Source organism: Acomys minous, assembly GCF_964271855.1.
Source record: "Acomys minous genome assembly, chromosome: 4".
In the NCBI taxonomy this organism is placed as follows: domain Eukaryota; kingdom Metazoa; phylum Chordata; class Mammalia; order Rodentia; family Muridae; genus Acomys; species Acomys minous.
The window spans coordinates 86,029,354-86,053,580 of record NC_140486.1 but is presented as its reverse complement, the minus strand read 5'-3'; the positions used below and the strand labels follow the sequence as shown (position 1 = coordinate 86,053,580).

Sequence of the window (24,227 nt, the reverse complement as noted above, 5' to 3'; positions counted from 1 at the left end):
CTCAAGTAGCCTGAGACTCTCTTAGAAGTCATCATTACCGGGGCCGGGTGTGGTGGCACACGCCTTTAATCCCAGCACTCGGGAGGCAGAGGCAGGCGAATCGCTGTGAGTTCGAGGCCAGCCTGGTCTACAAAGCAAGTCCAGGATAGCCAAGGCTACACAGAGAAACCCTGTCTCGAAAAAACAAAAAACAAACAAAAAATAAGTCATCATTACCCACAATCCAATCTGTTACAGTGTGTTACATTGGATGCAAGAACAGTACATAAGTGTGTGGCCACTTACAAAGTTACTGCTTCCCAAGGGGAAAGGGCAACAGCGCTTTGTTGGTTTTCCCAGAGCCCAGTCCTTAGCTGAGGGCTGTGGCTGGCTACCTCATACCACAGCTGGCACCCTCCTTTATCTTTCTCAGTGTTTCCACACTCATCCATTTAAACTCACAGTGTTTTCACTTTCTTTAACAAGAAAGTAGAAGAAGAAGAAAAAGAAGAAGAAGAAGAAGAAGAAGAAGAAGAAGAAGAAGAAGAAGAAGAAGAAGAAGAAAACTAGAATATTTATTTAAAACCCTACTCCAGGGGCTGCAGAAAGGGCTCAGTGGTTAAGAACACCGACTGCTCTTGCAAGCACGCAGGTTCAATTCCCAGCGTCCACATGGCAGCTCCCAACTGTCTGTAACTCCAGATCTGGGTGATTTAATGCCCTCTTCTGGCCTCTGCAGGTACCATACATGCAAATGGTGTACAGACACATGCAAGCAAAATACCCATGTCATAAAATAAAAATAAATAAATCTTAAAAAAACAAAAGCCTATCTCAGTATCTGCTTACCTAACAGGAATGATTTATTTTGAAAAATGAAAAATTTTAACTCACTTATTCTTTCTCATATGTTAATGCATGTTGTGGTGACTTGAATGAGAAATGCCCTTCATAGGCTTATATACCTGAATGCTTGGTCCTCAGGCTGTCTGGAGAGGTTATGGCATTTTTAGAATATAGAGCACTTGGGGAGGCCGAGGCAGGCGGATCTCTGAGTTCAAGGCCAGCCTAGTCTATAAAGAGAGTCCAGGATAGTGAAGGCTACACACACACACACACACACACACACACACAGAGAGAGAGAGAGAGAGAGAGAATTTACACACACACACACACACACACACACACACACACACACACAGAATGTAGAGCCCTGCAGGGCAAAGTACATCGTTGGGACAGTCTTTGAGAGTTTTGCCTTTTCCCACTTGCAGTTCATACTTTCTGTTTCCTGTATGCATGAGAGCTCTCAGCTTCCTGCTTCTGCCACCAGCCTGCTTGTTGTCATCTTCTCTCTGCCATTATCAGCCCTCTGAAACTGTAATCCAAAATATACTCCTCTTCTACAGATTGTTTTTTGGTCATGGTATTTCCCCACAGCAGCCGGAAAGTAACTACTACACACGGGCTTTGATCATATCCGCATCACTCCGGCCTCTTAGGCTTCTCCCCATAAGTCCCTTTCTGTGCCACGCTGCATGAAAAGAATAAATTATTTAATGGCCTTTGCATTTCTTTCTGAATTACGCATTTAGCCCCTAGATGTCCACATTTAGCCCGGAGTCTCACAGTCACTTCACACAATGGACCCCAGCAGCAGCAGCACCCACAAATGCATGTCCCTAGGCCCACACTTCCCGTTGCCCGTGCCCCCACCCCCCCAGCATCTCTACCTACCTGTAGGCAGAAACCTGGGCTTTGTCCAGAAGCTTCACCATCTCGCTCTTGCTGCTGTTTAGGACATTGGTCAGGAGGTCCAGGCGATTGATGCGGAAAAGCAGCTCCTTCAGGAAGGATAGGTTGCCTTCCTCCAACATGCTCTTCTCCTGAAGCCTCTGAAAGAGCATCAGAGCATCGTTGATGGGCTCCTGCTTCTTCTGCGGGATGTGGTCCAAGCACAGAAACTTGAGGGCAGCCAGTTCTTCACTGCCCAGGTTCTCAGCAATTTGGTAAAGACAGCTGTTGAAATCCATTCTTGTCAAGGGGTAGGAGAGCGGCAACCTAGGTCAACACAGGATGCTATGATCAAGGGAGGAAGTAAAGTGCCAGCTACCAGCTGTCACATGAAAATTACATCTAGGCTATCCCAGACACTTTAGAGGGAAGAAATGGGCAATAACATGAAACAAAACAGGAAGTTCCTGCATCTAGGAGCTTTTGTTTAGGGAGGTGGACATACAGAAAACCACTTGTTTCCTTCCAGGGTGCAGTAACAGTCTTATGAATAGGGGTTCCTGCAGACAAGAGACCTTCGGGGAGGAGGCAAGAGAAGCAGTTCTTGAAGGAGAAGTGCATGCAAAAAAAAAAAAAAAAGTGGAGACAAACTGGACAGACACAAGGGCTCAGTAGAGAAACCCCAAAGGGTCTAGAATGGATTGGAGGTTGAGTCTGCCTTGAGAAACGGCTTCCTCAGAGTATTGTAAGTGTCTTTGTGGGTAAAGTGGGGGGTAAAAGGCTCCCTTTCTCCTGACGTTCTGAAGCTGAGATAACATGAAACAATGCTCAGCTACTAATACCAAAACCACTTCAACCTCTAAAATCCTGGTCACGAGGCCTGTCTCAGTTTCTTTCCATGGCTAGGATGAAAACACCATGACCAAAAGCAACTTGGGGAGAGAAAGGTTTATTTACTCTTATGGCTTGTAGAGTCCTTCATCCAAGGAAGTCGGGGCAGGAACTTGGGAGCAGGAATCAATGCAGAATCCATGGAGGGATGCTGCTTAGTGGCTTGCTCCTCACGGCTTGCTCCACCTGCCTTCATGTAGCACCCAGGACCATCAGACCAGGAGTAGCTCTACTCAGAGAGAGCAGGGATCTCCCGCACCAATCATCAGTCAAGAAAATGCACCACAGACTTGCCCACTGGCCGATCCAGTAGGGGCATTGTCTCCATTGAGGTTCTGTCTTCCCAAATGACTCTGGCTCGTGTCAAGTCGACATTAAAACTAGCCAGAATAGGATGCAAACACCCAGGACCTGGGGTGTTGAATGCTTTTCCTCACCTCCTTCCTTTTCCTATTTAGTTAGAAACTGAGGAGATCTTTGCCCTACTCAAGAGACGCCTTGCCCTCAAGAGGTGAGTCCGGATGGCGACTGCCTGAGACCCTTCAACGAGAAAACCTTCCACCCCAACCCTGCTCCATCACTTCCAAGCTATCTCACACTGCCCTCCTCCCCTACAGCAAAGAGAATTGTTTCTGAGTCTTTTTTTTTTTTTCCCCTCCAAGACAAGGTTTCTCTGCGTAGCCTTGACTGTCCTGGACTTGCTTTGTAAACCAGGCTGGCCTAGAACTCACAGAGATCCGCCTGCCTCTGCCTTCCAAGGGCTGGGATTAACGGCATGTGCCACCACCACCACCTGGCTTGTTGCTGAGTGTTAAAGGATGTCAACGGTCCTTCTTGAACATTCATGGCTGGAAATGCTAAGCTGGGTCAGTGCTAGGAGACAATGACAGATGGAACACACCCCACGGCCTTCCGTTGCACACCTGACACTAAAATCAGAGTACTTTTAGCTGGGCGCAGTCACTCACCCTGTAACGCCAGCACTCAAGATGCAGAAGAAGAAAGATTGCTAAAAGTGCAGAGTTTACTTGGTTCACATAGTAGTTCCAGGGCAGTTAGGTCTATATAGCAAGACTCTGTCTCAAAGCATTAACACAAACGCATGGATACATAATAAGCTAAATATATCTTTTATTTTCATATTAGAATAGGTTTTTTTTCCTTCTTTTTTTTTTTTTCAAGGGCCCAAAAAGACTTGTAATTTTCCCTTTCAGAAATGGCTTTCCTCTCTGTGGTTATAGCAACTGTTGGTTTCTGTATGTAAAAATTCAAAATATAGTAAACTAGAACATGGTCACATTATTGCTATCATATGCCACTCACATGTTCACATGCGCACACACACACACACACACACACACACACACACACACACACTACACAGATACAAACACTGGAGTCAGACTACATATTTGGATACACACACCCATTGTTGGAGGTTTATTCTCTTGATATTCGTAGTGAACACTAATATTCTACACAGCACATCTTGTATTTCTTCCTTCATTGCATGTAGATATAGTGGGACTTACTGGAAACAACTGCCTACTGGGTTTTTTGTTGTTGTTGTTTGTTTGTTTTTGTCCTTTGTTTTCATTTTAAGAGACAGGCCCTTTACCTGCCAGTAGTGAAGTGTTGTTCACCGTCTGAGTGGCCCTGACTTCTGTGTTTGGCAGGTCCATCCAGGCGATGCTTGCTTCCAGACAAGAACAGATGAATGTCGAGATCAAAGGTCCTGTTTCTCGCTCAGGGGCATCTTAGAGCACTCAGGGCAAGGCCAGGGTGTTACAGTTAGCGGGCTCTTTTAGAATGACATTGCTGGTATCAGACAGCAGTGGAGGCACGGGAGCTCCACAAACCAGTGACAATACCAAAAGTGTTGTATTGACTCCCCTGGGTCAGGCTGCTGTGCTAAGCATAGCAGAGAGTGTGGGCAGATGCCCAAAACCAGCCAGAAGACAGGTTCGGTGAGACCTTCACAGGCCGTCAGCACCAAGCTAGCACTGATGGAGTGGGCTTCAGTGGCTGCCGAGGCAGGGCTGCCGTCGCTGCCTTCACTGCCTTTGCCAGCTGTCAAGCCCCAGGCACCTAGCGGCAGGTTCTTCTCCAGAATAACATGGTGTCTCAGATGCTCATGGTGGGGGAAATGGCGCAAGCATGAGAGAGCAAGCCAACCTTTAATTTTGGGAATCAGGGATGTATAAATCGTGGGCAATGGGGAGGGATTTTTTGGGTGAATGCGGTTGATTCACTAGGGCTGGGGGTGCCAGGATACTTGATTTACACACAGTGGTGTGCAGTAGTACCTCGTTTACATGCAGTAGCACAGAGTCCCATCACAAGAAGGAGAACACAGTACTTAATTATGCTATGAGTGGGGGAAGAACTTCCAGGTACGATTAAAGGTCATTTGCTGAAGGCTAGGATCTTCTTAGCATAGAATAGGGGTATTTCCAGGAAACCCCCAGTGCTTGCTGAACAGGTTCTATCAGAAAAGGGTCAAGCCTGTAGTCTTCCCTGGGGGCTATGTGACGCTCCTTACAAGATTTGGGGTTCCCTACATTACGGGAAGAGAGAATCCCGCTGAGAAAAGGGAGTCTATTATCATAGACCCAGCACAAATGGCTATCTGGAAATATCAGACTTTGACCTTAAAAATAGGGTTCCACAGTAAAGTGCACCTGTAATCCCAGCACTCAGGAGACAGAGGCAGGTGGATCTCTGAGTTCAAGGCCAGCCTGGTCTACAGAGTGAGTTCCAAGTCAGCCAGGGCTACACAGAGAAACCCTGTATCAAAAAACAAAGACGGGGAGGAGAGTAGGTCATGACAGCTACCAGAAATAGAGACAACAAAGACCAGAAACCAAAGAAAAAACAGAAACCAAGGAAGAAAACACCCATCCCGAAAAGACAAACTCAGAAATGGGCACCCAGACCTCTAGTCATCCCAAACCCAGACACCTGCATGCCAGTGTGAGAGCACAATCAACAACAGCCAGGGCCATGTGCCCCCTCTGGAGCCCAGCCACCCTACGTCAGCCACCCTGACTACTCCAGCACTGCTGAAGCACAGGAAAATGACCTTAAAACCAATTTCATGAAGACAATAGAGGTCCTTAAAGAGGAAATGAGTACATTCTCTAGAGAACTCCAGGAAAACACAAACAATGGGAGGAAATGAATTAATCCCTTAAAGAAAGCTAAGGGGGTAAAAAAGAAAAACAGGGGAAGGAAATGTATAAAACCGTTAAAGACTTGAAAATGGAAATAGAGACAATTAAAAAAAAAAAACCTGAGGCAATCCTGGAAATGGAAAAGGAAAACCTAGGAAAAGAACAGGAAGGACAGACTCAAGCATCACCAACAGAATATGAGAGGGAAGAGAGGATCTCAGGCATTGAAGATACCATAGAGGAAACTGAGGAAACTGAGACACTGGGCAAAGACCAGACTTTTTAAATCTTTAAAAAGTCCTGGCACCAAACATCCAGGAAATCTGGGACCCTATGCAAAGACCAAACCTAAGAGCAATAGGAAGGAGAAGATGAGTCCCAGTCAAAGGCCCAAAATATGTTTAACAAAGTCATGGAAGAAAAATTTTCTAACCTTAAGAAGAACATACCTATAAAGGTACAAGAAGCTTCCAGAACTCCAAATAGATTGGATCAACAAAGAAAAGTCCCCACCACCACCACCACCACATAATAATCAAAACACTAAAAACACTGAACACAGAAAGAATATTGAAAGCTCCAAGGGGGAAAGACCAAGTAACATATAAAGGCAGACCTATTAGAATTACACCTGACTCCTCAATGGAGACTCCAAAAGCCAGAAAGGACTGGACAGATGTCTTGCAGACTCTAAGAGACAAAAGAAAGGAAGGAAGGAAGGAAGGAAGGAAGGAAGGAAGGAAGGAAGGAAGAAAGGGAAAGGAAAGCCAGTTTTCCTGCCTCTTTTCCCCCTTGGGTTTTCCAGACAGGGTTTCTTGGTGCTCACTCTGTAGACTAGGCTGGCCTCGAACCCACAGAAACCCACCTGCTGCTGCCTCTCAAGGGCTGGACTAAAGGTGTGCGCCACACTGCCTGACCAGTCTTCCTTCCTTTCAAGAGCTAGGATTAAAGATGTGTGCCATGCCCAGTACATCTGCATGTTAATTGTTAGAGTAACACCACACTCAGACACTTCCTTTATCTTCTACATGTTCCTGATTATTTTCCCTTTTAAAATTAAACTGAACTCATTATTATTGTGCGTGTGAGTGAGTGAGTGTGTGTGTGGGGGAAGTATAGGCATGTGTGTGCCTCAGTAAGTGTGCAAAGGTCAGAGAACTCTGAGAAGTGTTCTTGCCAGGTGGCCAGCCTTACACACCAGGCGCTTTTACTTGCTGTGCTGGTCTTCCCTCCTTCTTTTCTTACATAAACTGTTAGGACTGGAGAGAAATGCTGACTTGGGTGAGCTCAAGCATTAAAGGCTGTACAGCGTAGAAGACAGGAAGTAGACTTCTGGGAAGTCCAACAGGAGAGGAAGTGCCTCTCACACCAGGCATCAGCACATGAGCACTCTTAAAAGAAACCAAAATACCAGAACCCAAATTATTGTCTCTTTTCTTTCTTTCTTTCTTTCTTTCTTTCTTTCTTTCTTTCTTTCTTTCTTTGTGAGAGAGGGCTTCTCTGTGGAGCCTTGGTTGTCTGGACTTGCTCCGTAGACCAGGTTGTCCTTGAGCTCACATCCGTCCGCCTGCCTCTGCCTCTCGAGTGCTGGGATTAAAGGCATGCGCCACCACGCCCAGCTAGAACCCAGATTCTTTTTTTTTTTTTAAATATTTTATTTAGTTTTAATCTATGTGCATTGATGTGAAAGCATCGGATCTTGGAGTTACAGACAGTTGTGAGCTGCCATGTGGGTGCTGGGAATCGAACCCGGGTCCTTTGGAAGAACAGGCAGTGCTCTTAACCACTGAGCCATCTCTCCAGCCCCAGAACCCAGATTCTTAAGAGAAGTGGAGTTGTGCCTTCCTCAAGACAACAGCAGCTCGTATCTCTCTCGGAGAACCCAAGGGGCGAATAGACAGACCGGCACAGACGCTAGCGCGCTCTCTGTCTCTGTCTCTGTCTGTCTCTCTGTCTCTGTCTCTATCTCTTACACACACACACACACACACACACACACCCTTCCCAAACCCATGAAACAATCACAAAAGTGACCAGAGGAACAAGTAGAATGACCCAAAGGACAGCTACCTTGACAGGGGTTTTTTGTTTTGTTTTGTTTTTCGAGACAGGGTCTCTTTGTGTTAGCCTTGGCTGTCCTGTGCTCTCTTTGTAGACCAGGCAGGCCTCGAACTCACTGCGATCCGAACGCCTCTGCCTCCCGAGTGCCAGACAGGGCTCTTTTTTAACACACGGTGTTAGAACAATTACTGAAACTTTAACGAAAGAGAAGGCAGAGGGAGGGATCCTAAATGAAGTCCTCACGTCAAAGCAAAGTGCGACTGGGTGAAGAGTTGAGCCTTTGACAGCACTAAGTGAGAGCACAGGCCGCAGCTGATGACGTGCTTGGGGCGTGAGAAGACGTCTTTGCGTTATTGCGTCTCTCCCTGCACCTTTCCATGGGTTCCGGGGATCAAACTGAGATCGCCAGACTCACTCATCCAGCAGTCTTACTGGCTGAACCATGTCACCACGCCACAAGAAAATTGTAAATGATCCTGTGGTGGTGAAAGAAAGAAAGGAAAGAAGGAAGGAAGGAAAAAAAAAACCCTGAAAGCCATTAAAATCAAAACAAGAAAATGTTCCTTAATAAGTAAAATATGCAACTAAAAGCAATCCAAGTACGGACAGGCTAGGGGAGAAAAGGCATCAACATCGACACATACGAGAAGCCAGTAGGCACACCCCACGTTTCTGCCAATTTGAGTGTTGAAAATTGGCCTCTTGCTATAATTGTGAATCGCGGTTTACTTTTTTTGTAAATGAAATTGAGCATTTTTTTTTCAGAAGAGTAGAAAACTATTGGTCTTAGATTAGTCACTGGGGTATCTCTGAACTGGCTGCTCTGCTCCATACCTGTTTGTACACAGCGTTACTGATCTGTCTCGCCTTTTGACTCTAGATCTTGCTGTGAAGCTTAGGCTGGACTCAGCAGTCAGAAACCTCAGGTGGGAGTGCTGATGCTCAGGAGGAACACAGAGTCATGAGGCTGTCCCCACCCTTTGGAACTGTCCCAGAACAGTAACCTACTTCCTCCTGCAGCAGTGTTTTTCTCTTCTGTCATACACTTAAAAAAAAAAAATCACAATCCACAATGCAGTTCTTTGTTTACGGACAGGGCACAAGACCCTCAAAGTCTCAGCAGGTGCCTCTGAGACCTCGGACCCTCAGGCTCACACCTACAACACAAACACAATTTTAAAACAAACTTGATAACGGAAGCGAACATTGATATTATGATTTTCAAATGGTGGAAGGGATAATTTTCTTCTTTCTCATAAGTCAATTTAAAGAGAGACAGAAATGGAACAGGAACCCCGGGCATGGTGGCACACACCTATCAACGGATCGCAGACTGCAGTCCAGTCTAAGTTACACAGCAAGATCTGGAGTCACAAAAAAAAAAAAGGTGACAAAGGTCAGCAACCCAGTGTATAAACAGGTACAGACCAGAGCAGGTCAGAGATAACACTGTGACTGATTTAAGATCGACAGCTTTCTACTGTTCTGAAAATAAAAAAATTTAAAAAAAAATTTAAAAGCTCAATTTCATTTACAAAAAATGAACCACAATTATAACAAGAGGCCAGTTTTTCAACAATTGAATTGGCAATGGTGGAGGTGGTGGAAATAAAAACAGGTAGGTGGGTAATTTCGCCATCAAACTGTAGAATACACTTTGACCACACAAATTAATTTCCAGAGGTTTTCATGCTTAAATGTAGATGACTTCAAAACTAAATATAGGTGCGATAAATACGTGGTAGCCTGGCTTGAAACAACAGAGCAGAAACAACGGTCGATGGATGTTCAGGTACCCAAGGGGCCATTCATGCCCTTGGAACTCAGCTATTGAAAATGATGGGGAAACCCCGTGTCTTGCTGTGAGCCGACAGATAGCATTAGTAGGTGTGCTCACACAGGGTTGTGTAGCCGTGCCTTCACAGAGGGCCCAGACCCTCACTAAAAGCTGCTTCTGTCTTGCCTAAGGAGAGTGAAAGCACGGACCTGGCAGTGGCAAAGGAAGGATGGAGGAGACGGTCCAGCCCTTTAGCAGTTCGCAGTTTTACCACAGTCCCTGCATTTCCTGTTCTGTCTAAGCCTTCATTTAAAGACTCCCCCTAACTTAGGGCCAGCTGTGTTTATTAGTGTGCGGCCAAACATACTTAAAAATTTAAAGCAGTTTAATCTGTTAAAATGCCATTTAATAGGGAAACAAATCCACAAGAAAAAGATTTCCTTCTTTATCTTTTTTCTGATGAAAATAGTTATTTTAGAAAAAAAATATATATATAAAGAAAAATTACCAACCAGGGGTGGTGGCGCACGCCTTTAATCCCAGTACTCGGGAGGCAGAGGCAGGCAGATCACTGTGAGTTCAAGGTCAGCCTGGTCTACAAATTGAGTCCAGGACAGCCAAGGGTACGCAGAGAGACCCTGTCTCGAAAAACAAAAATCAAAAAACAAAAAAACAAAAGAAAGAGAGATTACCTGTAATTCCACCAACCAAAGATAAACATCCAGTAATAATTTGCTTCTTTCCCTGCTTAATATTTTATTCATACTTATTTCCCCACTAACTATATTGAAAAATACATTTGATGTCTTTTTTCTCTATAGCACAGATTTTAAAATCTATAAGGTATCTACCATAAGGACATAATTCACATAACCAGCCCTTATTAAACTCAAGATGATCTTAAAGTGCAAACCTCTGAACGCATTCCTTAGAATACTTTCCTGAAAGATTATATGATCAAGGAATTAAGTTAACAAGTCTTCTCAAATGTCACATATTATTCAACGCGTTTCTTGGAAGTGGGGAGGAGGGGCTTTGAGACAAGGTTTCTCTGTGTAGCCTTGGCTGTCCTGGACTCGCTTCGTAGACCAGGCTGGCCTCAGACTCACAGAGACTCACCAGCCTCCGTCTCCCCGAGTGATGGTATCAAAGGGTGCCACTGTGCCCGGCTGCGTTTCTTTTATTCAAAACTTTTCATTGTTTTGATGGGCTAGGCTTCTTCTTCGACACTTACGTCTGCAATGCTTTCTGTTTACCCTTGACGTCTCCACCCTCTCTGTCGCCCTCCCTCCTCCTTACAAGTCCCTTTCCCACATTCATGTCCTTAAACCCAGCCGCCCATTATGATCGGAGGCCAGGAGGGCAGTGCGTCCGTCTGGGCAGCGTGTGACTGGCCCCCGAGCCTGTGACCATGGCCGCTCACTAGTGGCTTCACCTTACTGATACATCGGTGCTTCTGACGGAGTTTTCTGTCAAGCCATAACTGCTGACCAGGCATCTTTCTCAGCTCCCAGGCCACTCCATGGCCCGTGATAGTCTTGTTTGGTTGTCACAGCACCCAAAAAGCAATCTTATAAATTTCATGGAATTTATAAGACCATAAAAAACACTGCTAGGCCACCTGCTCTATATGAACAGGGGCCACGCTGTGGTCTTGTTTTATGGGTCCTAGACTGGGGACTTGAACTCATGGGAAATTAACATTGTTAATTTTTAAAAAATAATGTTTGCCCTTACATTTTCCTGTTACTGAAACCACTAAATGTAAAACACCTCACAGAGAAAGTGTAGAAAAGTATCAAAATAAGATCATTTAAATCTTAGCATTTTGAAACAATTCTCAGGTCATATTTGGCATTCTGAAATTTATTCACATCTCTCTACATAAATATATATGCATAAACAAATTTGGGGAGTTTGTCATATTGTGTATATATTTTATTGTTGCTGTCAAATAATTTCAGTAAATATATTTCCGCTATATAACACATAGAGACATTCACTATCTTATGTGTGACCTAAAATATTTAAATGTAAATCAGTGTTTCTATTATAACATATAAGTGTTCAGAAGCAATCCATAGCAACTTAAAGCATCTTTTGTATCTCATTTTACTAGAAGCCTCTGGAGAAACTGTTACTACAGTCTCCATTTTCCTATTGCAGTAAATCGCAACTTAGATCAGCTAGTCAGACAGATTCATAAGTGTTACTCAAGGCCTCCAACAGCACACACACACGAAAAATGTGGAATTTCTGTACCACCAGGCACCCTGCCTCGGCCAGCAAAAAACTCAAGATAGACAGCGCCTGAAGAACAGGCACAGACATACCCACAAACATGCACACACATGCATAAAAGTTGTACTGTTTTATTCTATTTAAAGTCAGTGAGGAATTCAACAGAGAAAGATAAATAGTCTATTTATTTATTTTCAAATGGGCACAACTGCCTAAAATATTAAAAGTTGAAAAAGAAAAAAATAAGGAAAATGCTGCACACAAAAAATGGAGGATGTTAAAAAAAATTTTTTTTTAAAAATGGAGCATGTGACCAGCCCACTGTGGAGGAGGGGCAAGTCGGCTATTAACCCCTGAGCACCGGGGTGGGAGCCATCACAGCCTCCCCTTCCAGGTGACTGCGTCTAATCACAGTCTTTCGATAAATAATCAGCCACGTCCGGCTCCTCCCATGATTTAGATAACTTCCTTCAAGATTGGGGTAGGGGAGTGAGGGTGGGCGCATAAAATGAAACTTGCTAGAACTTTCCAGGAATAAAAGTCACCACGTCATCCAAAGCCATCCAAAGATGGAGAATCTGAAAGGCTCCATCAGGCCAAATCCAAACCCTTTAGTGCTGCCTCTGCCTCCAGGCAAGGTTGCTCCCAGAACTGGGCTACCCTCAGCCACCCAGGAGCCCAAACAAGACACGGCAGGCAGGAGTTCCATTCAATCAAACTTACAAGCAGCCCAGTCATTTTCTAATTGAAAGTAACTCGTAACTTGCCTTGTGAGCCGCTTAACCTCGCCGCCGGTACAGACTTCTGGGTTTTTAATCTGTGCTTCCTAGTATTTCATTCTATGGACTGGCTTGTCTCTTTTTAATTTCTCAAAAAATAAAAATGATAGGCCGGGGAGGTAGCTTGATGGTACAATGCTTGCTTAGCATGGGTAAGGCCCCGGAGTCAATTCCTGGCACTGTAGACTTAAAAAAAAAGTCAAATCGCTAAGATCGTGCCTGTGTTTGTTGCGGAGTGTGCGTGTGTGTGTGTGTGTGTGTGTGTGTGTGTGTGTGTGTGTGTGTGTGTCAGAAGATACGTAGTTTGAGGGGTTAGTAAGATGGTAAGGAGATGGCACAGCCAAGTCAATTGAGATTTACATTTTGGCTTCTGTTCAAGGAGGGGGCCTTGAAATAAGTGGCTGTACTAACAACGATCCAGAAACACCCAGAAGGACAACACCTAAGCACGCAGGCCCCCAGAAGACACGCAGCGGGAGGCTGCTCACACGGCTTTCCTCTCAGGTCAAATCCTGAATCCCACTAATGGCCCCGTGGACTCCAGATCCCGCACTCCAAAGCCTACAAAGTTCTAGAATCAAGATCCTTCTCCCGACCCCCCTCCCAAAAGCCCAGCTGACCTGATCAGAAACAAATCCCGGGGTCCTCAGGAGCTACCCTGGCCCTAAGCCCCTTCTCTGGGGTCTGTGGCAGGCAGCAGGCAACAGAGAGGCAACTGGGGGGCAGAACTTTTTATACTTCCTGCTTTCCGGACCGGAAAGGCAGGAGGAAGAGGGCTGGCCTCAGTAGTCGAACGACACTGGCTAAGGCTGTTCAAAGTTCTATACGTGTATACGCTATATGTTGGGCATAGTCTCCCTTTATACCACCCCCCCCCCCCCCGCTTTCCTGTTAGTCCCTTTGTCCCCCAGACAGTTTCACTTCTGCTTTCACGTCATATACATGACTTTATGTGACTATATAAAATCTAGGAAGCACAAATGATAAAAAGCAAATGACATGTGCCTTTCTGAGATTGGTTCAGTTTACTTAATATGATTATCTCAGGTTTTGTTCATTTTCTTCCAAACAATATAACTCTGTTCTATTGTTGTTTCGGGGGTCTTGGTTAGTTGGTTGGTTGGTTTGGGGGTTGCTTGATTTTTAGAGACAGGATTTCTCTGTGTGGCCCTGGCTGCCCTGGAACTCACTTTGTAGACCAGGCTGGCCTCAAACGCAGGGCTCCACCTGCCTCTACCTGGTCCTGGTTGCCCTGTATTCTCTTTGTTAGACCAGGCTGGCCTCAAATTCACATCTATCTTCCTGCCTCTTCCCCCTGAGTGCTGGGATTAAAGGCGTGCACCACCACACTCAGCCATCGCTCTATTCTTTATAGCTGAAATTTTCCGTATGTGTGTGTGTGTGTGTTTGTGTGTGTGTGTGTGTGTGTGTGTGTGTGTGTGTGTGTAAAAGACCACATTTCCCTCATCCATTCATCTGTTTGGTTGCTTGGTTTTTGTTTTTGGAGACAAGGCTTCTCTGTGTATCCTTGTCTGGCCTGAAACTCACTCTGTAGCCTAGGCTGGCCCAGAACTCAGGGACCCTCCTGACTCTGCCTCCTGAGTGCTGGGATTACAGGGGTACGCCACCCTGCCCTCCATTCATGTGTTTTTAGTGGCTGGGTTGGTTCCATAATTTGGCTATTATGAATAAATATCGATGTGCAAGTGTCTCCGTGACATGCTGACTTAAATCCTTTGCATGACTACAGCTGGGTCACATGGAAGAGCTAGCGTTAATTTTTCAAACAACCTCCATGTAGACTTTACAGAGGCTGGCCCAGCTTACACTCCCATCAGCAGTGCAGAAGGCTCTCCTCTGTCTACTTCCTTGCCAGCATTTGTTGTTATTTGTTGTCTTTATGACTGCTATTCTGACAGGGATAAAATGGAATCTCAATGTACTTTAATTCACATTTCTCTGATGGCTAATGATGTGGAGCAGCTTTCATTGTTTTTACCTATTTGTATTTTCTTAGCATTTGTTTGTTTACTGGAACATAAGGAGCAGTCCTGACACTTGTGGAGGTCAGTAGACAACTTTTGGGGTCTGTCCTCTTCCATCATGTGCGTCTAGGGATGGAACTCAAGTTGTCCAGCTTGGTGGCCAGTGCTTTTGCCCCCTCAGACAACCACCTGGACCTTTATTTCAATTTTTGAGAACTGCCTGTTCATTTCATTAGCTCATTTATTAATTAGGTTGTTTGATTTTTTTTTATTTGTGTGTTTGTTTATTTGTTTTTCAAGACAAGGTTTCTCTGTGTAGCCTTGGCTGTCCTGGACTCACTTCATAGACCAGGCTGGGTTCGAACTCACAGAGATCCACTTGCCTGTCCCCCCAAGTGCTGGGATTACAGGCGTGCACCACTGCGCCCGCCTTGAACATATTTCTTAAGCAACACCTTTCAGTAGTAATTCTGGGTACTAGTGGTCTCAGTATCACAATCAAAAGACACAAACTGCAGATTGGATTAAAAAACAAAAACAAAACAAGAAAAATAGGACCCATCTATTGTTTCAGTGGGTGGGGGTGGGGCTTGGGGGAGGGCAGGGGCCACGGGGGCAGGGGGGAGGGCAGGGGGCCACGGGGGCAGGGGGAGGGCAGGGGCCATGGGGGCAGGAGGGAGGGCAGGGGGCCATGGGGGCAGGGGGGAAGGCAAGGGGCCATGGGGGGGGGGCAGGGGGAGGGGCCGGGAGACCTTGACATCAAAGATGAAAGAACACTGCCTTAAAGGTGAAAGGGTAGAAAACAGTATCTAAGAAAATGAATGTAAGAAACAAGCAAGAGTCACTGCTCAAGTATTTGACAAAAGAGATTTCAAGCCAAAACTAGCCAGAAGATACAGGTCACTTCATATGGATTGAGGAAACAGTCTGTCGGGAGGACATTGCAGTTCTAAACACTAATGTGTGCATTAAACAAATTCTACTCAGGATAAAGTCACAGACTGGCCCCAGCACGGTAAGTGGGGGACTTCAATTCCTCACTTTTGTCAATAAACAGGAGACCATCTGAGTGAAATGGGGCCACAGATCGAATGCACTGCAGAGCACACGTTCTTCTCGTAGTCCCTGGACCTCGCTCTAAGATGTCGGAGGACAAGAAGCAAGCCTCTACAGATACAGGAAAACGGAAGTAGTGTCTCGTGTTCTGTCTGACAACAATGGAGTAAAGCTGGAAATCAGCAGCCAGAGAATGTTTTTAAACTATTCAAATCCACGGAGAATTCAAATCCATGGAGATTAAACAACACAATACTGAATGGTGAGTGGTTCACCGAAAAAAAATCAAGAAGAAAGTTAAAAAAAAAAATCCCTAGATTCAAATGAAAATGAAAACACAACATACTAAAACCTATGGGATACGATGAAAGCTATCCTAAGAGGCATATTTATAGCTACAAGTGTCTACATCAAAAAGCAGAGAGAGGAGCAAGAGAGATGGCTCAGCGGTTAAGGGCCCTTACAGAGGACGAGAGTTCAATTCCCAGCACCCACATCAGGCAGCTCACACCCACCCGTAACTCCAGCTCCAGGGGACTCAACACCCTTTTCTGGCCTCTTGGGCACTGCACTGACTACATGCACATACCCATATACACATACACATAATTTTAAATGATAAAAAAAAAAAAATTAAAAACAAGAACCTGGAGATCGACTGGCAAGATGGCTCAGCAGATAAAGGTGCTTGCCTCCAAGCCTGAGTGTGACCCCCTGGGACCCACACAGTGGAGGGAGAGTACATGCCTACACACATGGCTACGGTGGCATGCACATGCCTACACACATGAACACACAGTAAATAAATGGGAAAAGTCAGAGAGGTTTCAAATTAGCAACTCAATGAAACACCGCAAGGAGGCCTCAGAAAAACAAGAGCAAGCTAAACCTCAAAGCAATCGACGGTGTGGTGGTGGTGTGACTGAGAACAGCCCTCAGAGGCTCCTGTGTTTGAATGCTTGGTCTCCCTTTCCTAGAACTCTTTGAGAAGGATTAGGAGGTGTGGTCTTAGCCAGGCATGGTGGCGCACGTCTTTAATCTCAGCACTTGGGAGGGCAGAGGCAGGCAGATCGATGTGAGTTCGAGGCCAGCTTGGTCTACAAAGCAAGTCCAGGACAGCCAGGGCTACACAGAGAGACCCTGTCTCAAAAAACCAATAAATAAATAAATAAGGTGTGGTCTTGCTGGGGAGGATGTGTCACTGGGGGTGGTGTTTGAAGTTTCTCATTCTCTCTCAGCCAGAACTTTTGCATCATGGGAGCTCTCAGCCACTGCTCCAGCACCATGCCTGCCTGCCTGCCTGCGCCCATGCTCCCCACATCACGATCATGATGAACTAATGCTCTGACACTGAAAGCAAGCTCCCAATTAAATGCTTTCTTTTAAAAGTTGCCTTAGTCAGCCCTGCGTGGTGGTGCACACAATTTAAATGCAACACTCAGGAGGCAGAGGCAGGTGGAGATCTGTGAGTTCAAGGGCAGCCTGATCTACAAGAGAGTTCCAGGACAGCTGGGGCTATTACACAGAAAAATCCTGTCTCAAAATAGCAAAAAAAAAAAAAAAAAAAAAAAAAGTTGCTTGGGTCATGGTGTCTTCTCACAACAACAGAACGATAACTAAGACATATGGGAAATAATTAACATCGAGGCAGAAGTTAATGAAACACCCCCTCTAAAAAAAGATTCACAAAGAATTAAAGAAATAGAACTGATACTAAGAAAAGATTAAGAAAACAAAAACATAAAGCAAAACAAACAAACAAACAAAAACCTGAATTAACCAAAAGACAGAAAACCAGCATTAAAAGGTTAGAGGTGGGCTGGAGAGATGGCTCAGAGGTTAAAAGCACTGACTGCTCTTCCAGCGAGGTGCTGAGTTCAATAACCAGCAACCACAAGGTAGTTCACAACTATCTGTAATGAGATCTGGTGCTCTCTTCTGGCCCTCAGGTGTACATTTAGGCAGAGCACTGTGTACATAATAATAAATAAATAAATTAAAAAAAATAAGTTAGAGTTAACAACTGAGTATGGTGGCCTGTAACCCCAGCATTTGGGGAGGCAGAGGCAGGTGGATCACCATGAGTTCGAGGCCGGTCTGGTCTATAAAGCGAGTTCAGGACAGCCAAGGTTACTAAGAGAAACCCTGTCTTGAAAAACAAACAAACAAGGAAACATTACAACTGATACTTATGAAATTTAGAAAAATCTGAATATGCCCTAAACCCTTTTATTCTATGCACTTTTAGAAAATAAAGGAAATGAATGAATGAATTTCTAAAATTTTATCAACTGGCAAAAATAGAACCCAGGTGTGCTAGGCTCTGGCTATGAGACAAGGAGGTGACTCTGCTCACCAGATCCCACACCACACTCAGCTGGGAGACTTTAATGCCATTTTACCAACTAGAGCCTCATTTCTTTAGTCCAAATGAGAAATATGGACAAGATGATATTAAGAAACCTTTCTGAGGCCAGGCGGTGGTGGTGCACACCTTTAATCCCAGCACTCAGGGGGCAGAGGCAGGTGAATTGCTGTGAGTTCAAGGCCAGCCTGGTCTACAAAGCTAGTACAGGAAAGCCAGGACCAGAGAAAGCCTATCTCAAAAAAGAAAAAGAAAAAAGAAAAAAGAAAAAGAAAAGAAAAGAAAAAAGAAAGAAAAGAAAAAAGGAAAAAAAGAAAAGAAAACCTTTCTGTTCATGCTTCAGGATTTTAAAGCTTTTGGAGAATTAGTCGTTATGACAACATTTTCACTTCATAGCTATTGATAATATCACTGATGGGCCTGAAATCCTGGGCTTCTAGGGTCTACAAACTTCCACTGCTAACTCTTACTGTTAAACAAGGATGTTACGTTCTCTTTGGTCCTACTTTGACAGTTTCCAACTCCAGCTACTTTAAAGAACTCTGAAATTGCCAGGCAGTGGCCCATGCCTTTAATTGCAGCATTTGGGAGGCAGAGGCAGAAGCAGGTGGATCTTTGTGAATTCTAGACCAGCCTGATGTACAAATCAAGTCCAGGACAGTCCGGGCTACACAAGAAAACCTTGTTTTGGAAAAACAAAAACAAACAAACAAACAACAACAACAAAACAACTCTAAAATCACAGGCAAATCCTGTGCCCTTCACTACAAACCAACATACAAACACATGAGCTCCTTGATGTTTAATAGTTCAAATCTTTTCTGGTGTTAAGAGGGGAAAAAAGAAAAGAACTTTGAAACGGCGTTTTCTGCTATCCAAAATAGAATGTAAATTTTCAGTGTAAAGAGCCCCAACTTCACAGCTGAGACAACTGAATGGGGTGTCTGAAAGCACATCTACACCCAAGAGGGCTGGGCAAAGGTGACACCATAGTACCAGTACCTTTAGCTGGCATTTGCTTCTGCCCACGAACCTGGGCAAGACCACAGGAACAGAGTCAATCCCGTTTGTGGCCCAATCCACTCCAGGAGTTACCATAGTTTTCCCCAGCACCCTACACAACCTCTACCCCAGTTCCAACTCCCTCTTTTCTGAGAATTTTCTGTCCAACACCATGAACTTCCTGAAAGCAGCTTTCATGGCAATGCCTGAGCCACAGAACCACAGCCTGAAAAGATACTCCAGTAAAGGGGCACTGGTTATAAACACCATGGGTGCTAAGTCCGCTAAGGCATGGGAGGCATATTAAATGAATCAGTAAACCTGAGGAGTGCTAAGTAAAGCCAAAGATGCCTACTTTCTTAGTAGAAAATTTCAAGTTGGAAGCTACAATAAAAACAAAACAAGCAAGCTGGTAGGGTGAAGCAGCCATGCTCTGCAGCGGCTGGAGAAACCGTATTAGTCCCTGGAGTGGACTTCCCCACAAATCAAACAGGATTTGATTACCTCATTGAGGCATCTCTAGGCAAAATCAAATACCAGCGGAATAACCTGTACAATCAGGTCACCTTCTCTCACCTGGGTGAAAAGACACAGAAGACACACAGCCATGACCAGCAACTCTTCTGTGTCCACACACAAGTTCTGTGTCGTGTGGAGTTGTAAGAAGCAAGCGTGTAAAAAAGAAGAAGAAGAAGAAGAAGAAGAAGAAGAAGAAGAAGAAGAAGAAGAAGAAGAAGAAGAAGAAGAAGAAGCAAGCGTGTTCGTCATCCTAATTTGATCACTACCATATTTATAAAAAGAGATCTGTTGGGGCTGGAGAGATTACTCAGCAGTTTAAAAGCACTTACCACTCTTGCAGAGCACCTGGGTTCCCTTCCCAGCACCCACTTGGTGGCTCAAACTGTCTGTAACTCCAGTTGGAGGGAGCTGTGACCGCCCTGGACACCAGGTGCACATACATACACGCAGGCAGAACACTCATAGACATAAAAAACGGAAATATAGCATTTTTTAAAGAGTGAAACTGAGACCTAGCCAAAACAGAAGGAACTTAGAGGGCCCCCTTAAAACAAAAAACAAAACCAAAAAAAAAAAAAAAAACAACTAAGAAACAGAAATACGACTATGTGATAATTACTTAAAGCCAGTCACTGTAATAACTGCTTAACACATATAGAGAAATTACTGGCCTCAGGGGTGTGTGTGTGTAGTCTTGTTTTAAGTGCAGAGCTGGTGCGCCCCCTCCTCCCCTTTCAATCCCCGTGTGCTGCCAACGCTCGGGAGGTGGAAGCGGGAAGATCAGGAGTTCAAGGTCTTAGCTACTTAGAAAGTTTGAGGCCAACCTGAGCTGCAGGAGATCTTGAAAGGGAAGCTGGGCGTGGGGGTGGGGGGTGGGGGGAGCGGGCGAAGAGGAAGAGGGAGAGGCCAAGGAGAGGAAGTGGGGTGGGGAGAGATGGACGGAGAAGGAGGAGGAAAAAAGATGGAGATGGGGGACGGGGAGAGTTGGGTGGGTAGGAGGAGAGAGAGGGAGAGAGGGAGAGAGAATTTGGGATTGGGATTGGGAGGTGTCTTTTAAGAGTTGGGAGGAGCCCCTAAAACACGGGACGAGACACCCTGAAGCCGGAGGACTTGGCACAGTGTTATCACCCGACGACTAACTCTGCTCCAGGCTCCTCAGTTTATCTACAAGGAAAGTAAGCCTAAGAAGTTGAATAGAGTTTTCTGGAGAGGCGACGAAGAGGGCGCTGAGGGTCCCGCGGGCACGGGTGGCACCTCAGCGGCTGGGTTTCGGGCAGTACCACGCGCGATCGCCCGCCACCCGGAGGAGCCGCGTGGCCCGCTGGTGGGAGTGGAGCGAGGCGGCTCTGCAGCACTCACCTGTCCGCCGAGTCCCTGCTCTGCCGCCCTGCACCGCGTCTCACAGTTCCCAGCTCGGGCGAGCGCCCCGCGGACGAGGTGTGCGGCGCCCCACCGGGAGCTTTTGCTTTCTTCAGAGCGTCCACCCCGCTGCCCCGGGGAGTGCGCTCACTTCCTGTTCCCACGCGGAAGGGCCAAGGTTTACTAGAGATTTCTAGAAGCGAAACTTTAAAACTTGGTCACCCGAGGTCAGGGAAGGAGAGTCTGTCAAGTGGTCTCCAGCCTTCAGGAAGAAAAAGGCAACTGAAAGAACTAGGCGAAAACTTTACCCAGGGAACAGAAATGACTCATATAGAGGCGACCAGTTAATCATTAAGTGGCATCGTGTGCCAGCGCAGCAGTCCTTGAGGCCGTAGGCTGCCTCTCTCTCTGCTCCCGCCAATTCTTGAGGACACTTCCTTGTTCCCCTTCCCCCCCACACCCCACACCCTTGCGTGCCAGAAAGCCTATACCACGTAAAACCGTAAAACCGGATGGATGGGTAACCTGCCCTGGTGCAGTGCTTTCAATCTCAGCAGGAAGAGTAGAACTGGCAAGTTCCAGAGAAATTTCACTTGTGAACCACAGCCTAAGCTCAGCAACGAACCCTTCCCCCAAGATCATATTTTAGGCCTGTTCTTGAAGGGTTACAGTGGCCTGCGGCTGAACTGTTAGGTAGCACACGCAGAGGAGGAGGAGTCTTGGCTCCTAACCGTGTTCTAGGAAATCGTAGTGTTCTTGCAGCAACTGAGCCAGGATTATGGAGCCGGGAACACCACACAGACGGACTAAAATTTCATCTACCACACCCTAGCTCCCTTTCCCAACACACTTGTCTGAAAAGAAGTCGGGAGAAGTCGGGGTAGGGGGAATGTGGGGGGGGGGGGGGGAGAAGAGTAGATAGCAACTGTGGTTTGACTATAAAACCTCAAGGCTGCTCCGGGGAACTCACTCCCACAACCTTACCCAGGGAGCCACCAGCTGGGACTAAGTGCTCAAACACGAGAGCCCCTGAGATAGATGCAGGTTTATTGGAAGCAGTGCTGGGGATGGGGGAAGGGGAAGGAAGGCAGGAAAGTGGGAAAAGGGCGACAAGGTGGACGAAAGGGGCCTTGAAACCAAAATGTCTGGTTTACATAGTGAGTCTCAGGGAGAGGGGAAGCTCCGCCCCCAGGTAGTCGACAGGGCTTTCCAGCCATGGCACTACAGCAGGACCTAATAATCTATCCCACCCCACATGGCGGGTATTGTTGTGTATTGCGGGTGAGCAATTACAGAACAGGGTCAAATGGCCGGTGAGAGGAAAAATACCACCATGGACAGCACGCACCAGGCACGTGGTCTGGGTCTCAGTGTCTGGAAAGGTATAAATCATCTGCCCTGTGCATTTGTCATGTTGTCCGATTGTCTTGGTTAGGGTTGCTATTGCTGTGAAGAGACACCACGACCATGGCGACTCTGATAAAGACAAACATTTAATTAAGGCGGGCTTGCGATTTCAGAGGTTTAGTCCATGATCTATTGTCGTGGTGCGAAGCAAGACTCAGTGCAGGCAGAAATGGTGCTGATGTAGAAGGCAGCAGGAGGAAACTGAGGCAGCGGGATTTGCTCAAGCATCTATGAGACCTTAAAGCCCGCCTCCACAGTGACATGCTCCCTCCAGCAAGGCCACATCTCCCAATAGTGACACTCCCTATAGGCCAAGCGGTCAAACACTTGAGTGGGTAGGAGTCGTCGCCACTCAAACCACCACACTGACCTTTCCTCCATGGTATGGCCTCATTCTCATTCTTCAGGGAATCCATCAAAACCCCTGCGTTCCTTTTGAAGGCCCGGTTGGATCTCTACTGTTCAACTCATGGTGTTAAAATCCCACGATCAGTTAGCCAAGCATGGTGGCGCACGCCTTTCATCCCAGCACTCAGGAGGCAGAGGCAGGTGGATCTCTGCGAGCTCGAGGCCAGCCTGGTCTACAAAGAGTCCCAGGACAGCTGGGCCTACTACAGAAGGAAACCCTGTCTCCAAAAAACAGAAACAAAAACCCAAACCAAGATCCCAGTATCAGCCACTAAGTCCCACCCAAGGATTTGAAATAGAACAATATTTGAGGGGAGAATAAAAGATGACATTAACTCCATTTTGTGCTTGGTCTCCATTATAGGAACAGGCCTGACCTAGCCTGACTCCAAGAAGTCATCAGTTCTCCGAACAGACCATAGAAATCCCCCACCAGAAGAGCAGCCTAGAAGTAACCACAGGAATGTGGAGAAATCTTTTCTCAAGACTGGGTATCTGTGCTTGACACCCTTATATGATTTAGGTATCTCTCATTTTGTAGTTAAAAGTTCATGACCCAAGAATGTGGTCTGCTGGGCACCTGGACACGGGCCAATCAAAAACTGACCCATGTAACTGCCTTGCTGCCCACCAGTCAGGTTTTAGAGTACCTAACTCTTGCTGGAATTCCCCTCTTTACCCATAAAAAGGCTTGAGAGCCAATATCCAGGGTCGCCATTTTGTAAAGTGCAGGAATCTTGCTTTCTCGAAATAAAAACACTCTTCCCCGATTGCATGTGTGAGTGGTGGTCTCCGAGCATCTATTATAGACTTAACGCCTTTCAGTACTGTTCTGGAGACTCTCAGAGATAGGAGACTAAAACATTTATTAAACAACACACCCAGGGACAATAAGCCGCCGCCACCACCACCAACCCCCCCCCCCCCCCCCCGCCCCGTCCCTGCCTACACTTACCGCTCAGGTGCAGAGCATGCATGCTTTTTTCCATGAGAATGTCAAAGATCACCATCAACTTGAGGTTTCTAACCCAACGCTGTCCTTAAGGTGGTCATGCTCCCTGGCCTCTGTTATCCTCATGGAATAGAAACCAATATGCTGAAGAAAAACTTGGGTCACAAGAGGGATTGAGCCAGAGTTATTCATCTTTGTGGGATGGATAGAAGAGGCCATCCTTGCCAATGCCGTGGTCAACAGGGGAATTTGCCCCCAACCAATGGAGCATGAGCATCTTGGAACCCAGGGGCCATGGGGGAAGAAGCCATCAGATCATTCCCTGAAGAATGAAGCTGTGCAGAACTCTTGCCCTGTTCTCCTCTACAGACTTCTCAGGCACCAAACTCATTAAACACCTTGCTAGATGCCATCTTGCTCCTATGGTCCGATTGCTGTCCATCGGGCATCAACAAAGAAGTCTCCTGCAGGGAGAAACCGGTTCTGAAGCGTCTCTATGGGTCACTACCCCCACCCACCCCTACTTCCAACCCCCTACC

General features: G+C 46.1%; 1 protein-coding gene across 2 annotated transcripts in view; it reads right to left on the bottom strand.

Moving 5' to 3' along the window:
* CASP8 (caspase 8) overlaps positions 1–21,331 on the bottom strand; it is a 42,233-nt gene extending 20,902 nt beyond the window's left edge. The window contains exons 1-2 of one of the 2 annotated variants that reach the window (XM_084778695.1): positions 20,922–21,331; positions 1,717–2,040 (exon numbers count right to left, since the gene is read on the bottom strand). In XM_084778695.1, coding sequence (XP_084634821.1) covers positions 1,717–2,012 — 296 coding nt within the window. In that variant the 5' untranslated portion in view covers positions 2,013–2,040; positions 20,922–21,331. Of the gene's footprint in view, positions 1–1,716; positions 2,041–13,255; positions 13,395–20,921 lie in introns of those variants that run through there. The other variant, XM_084778696.1, reaches the window with a different exon arrangement.
* Between the last annotated feature and the right edge of the window lie 2,896 nt (positions 21,332–24,227).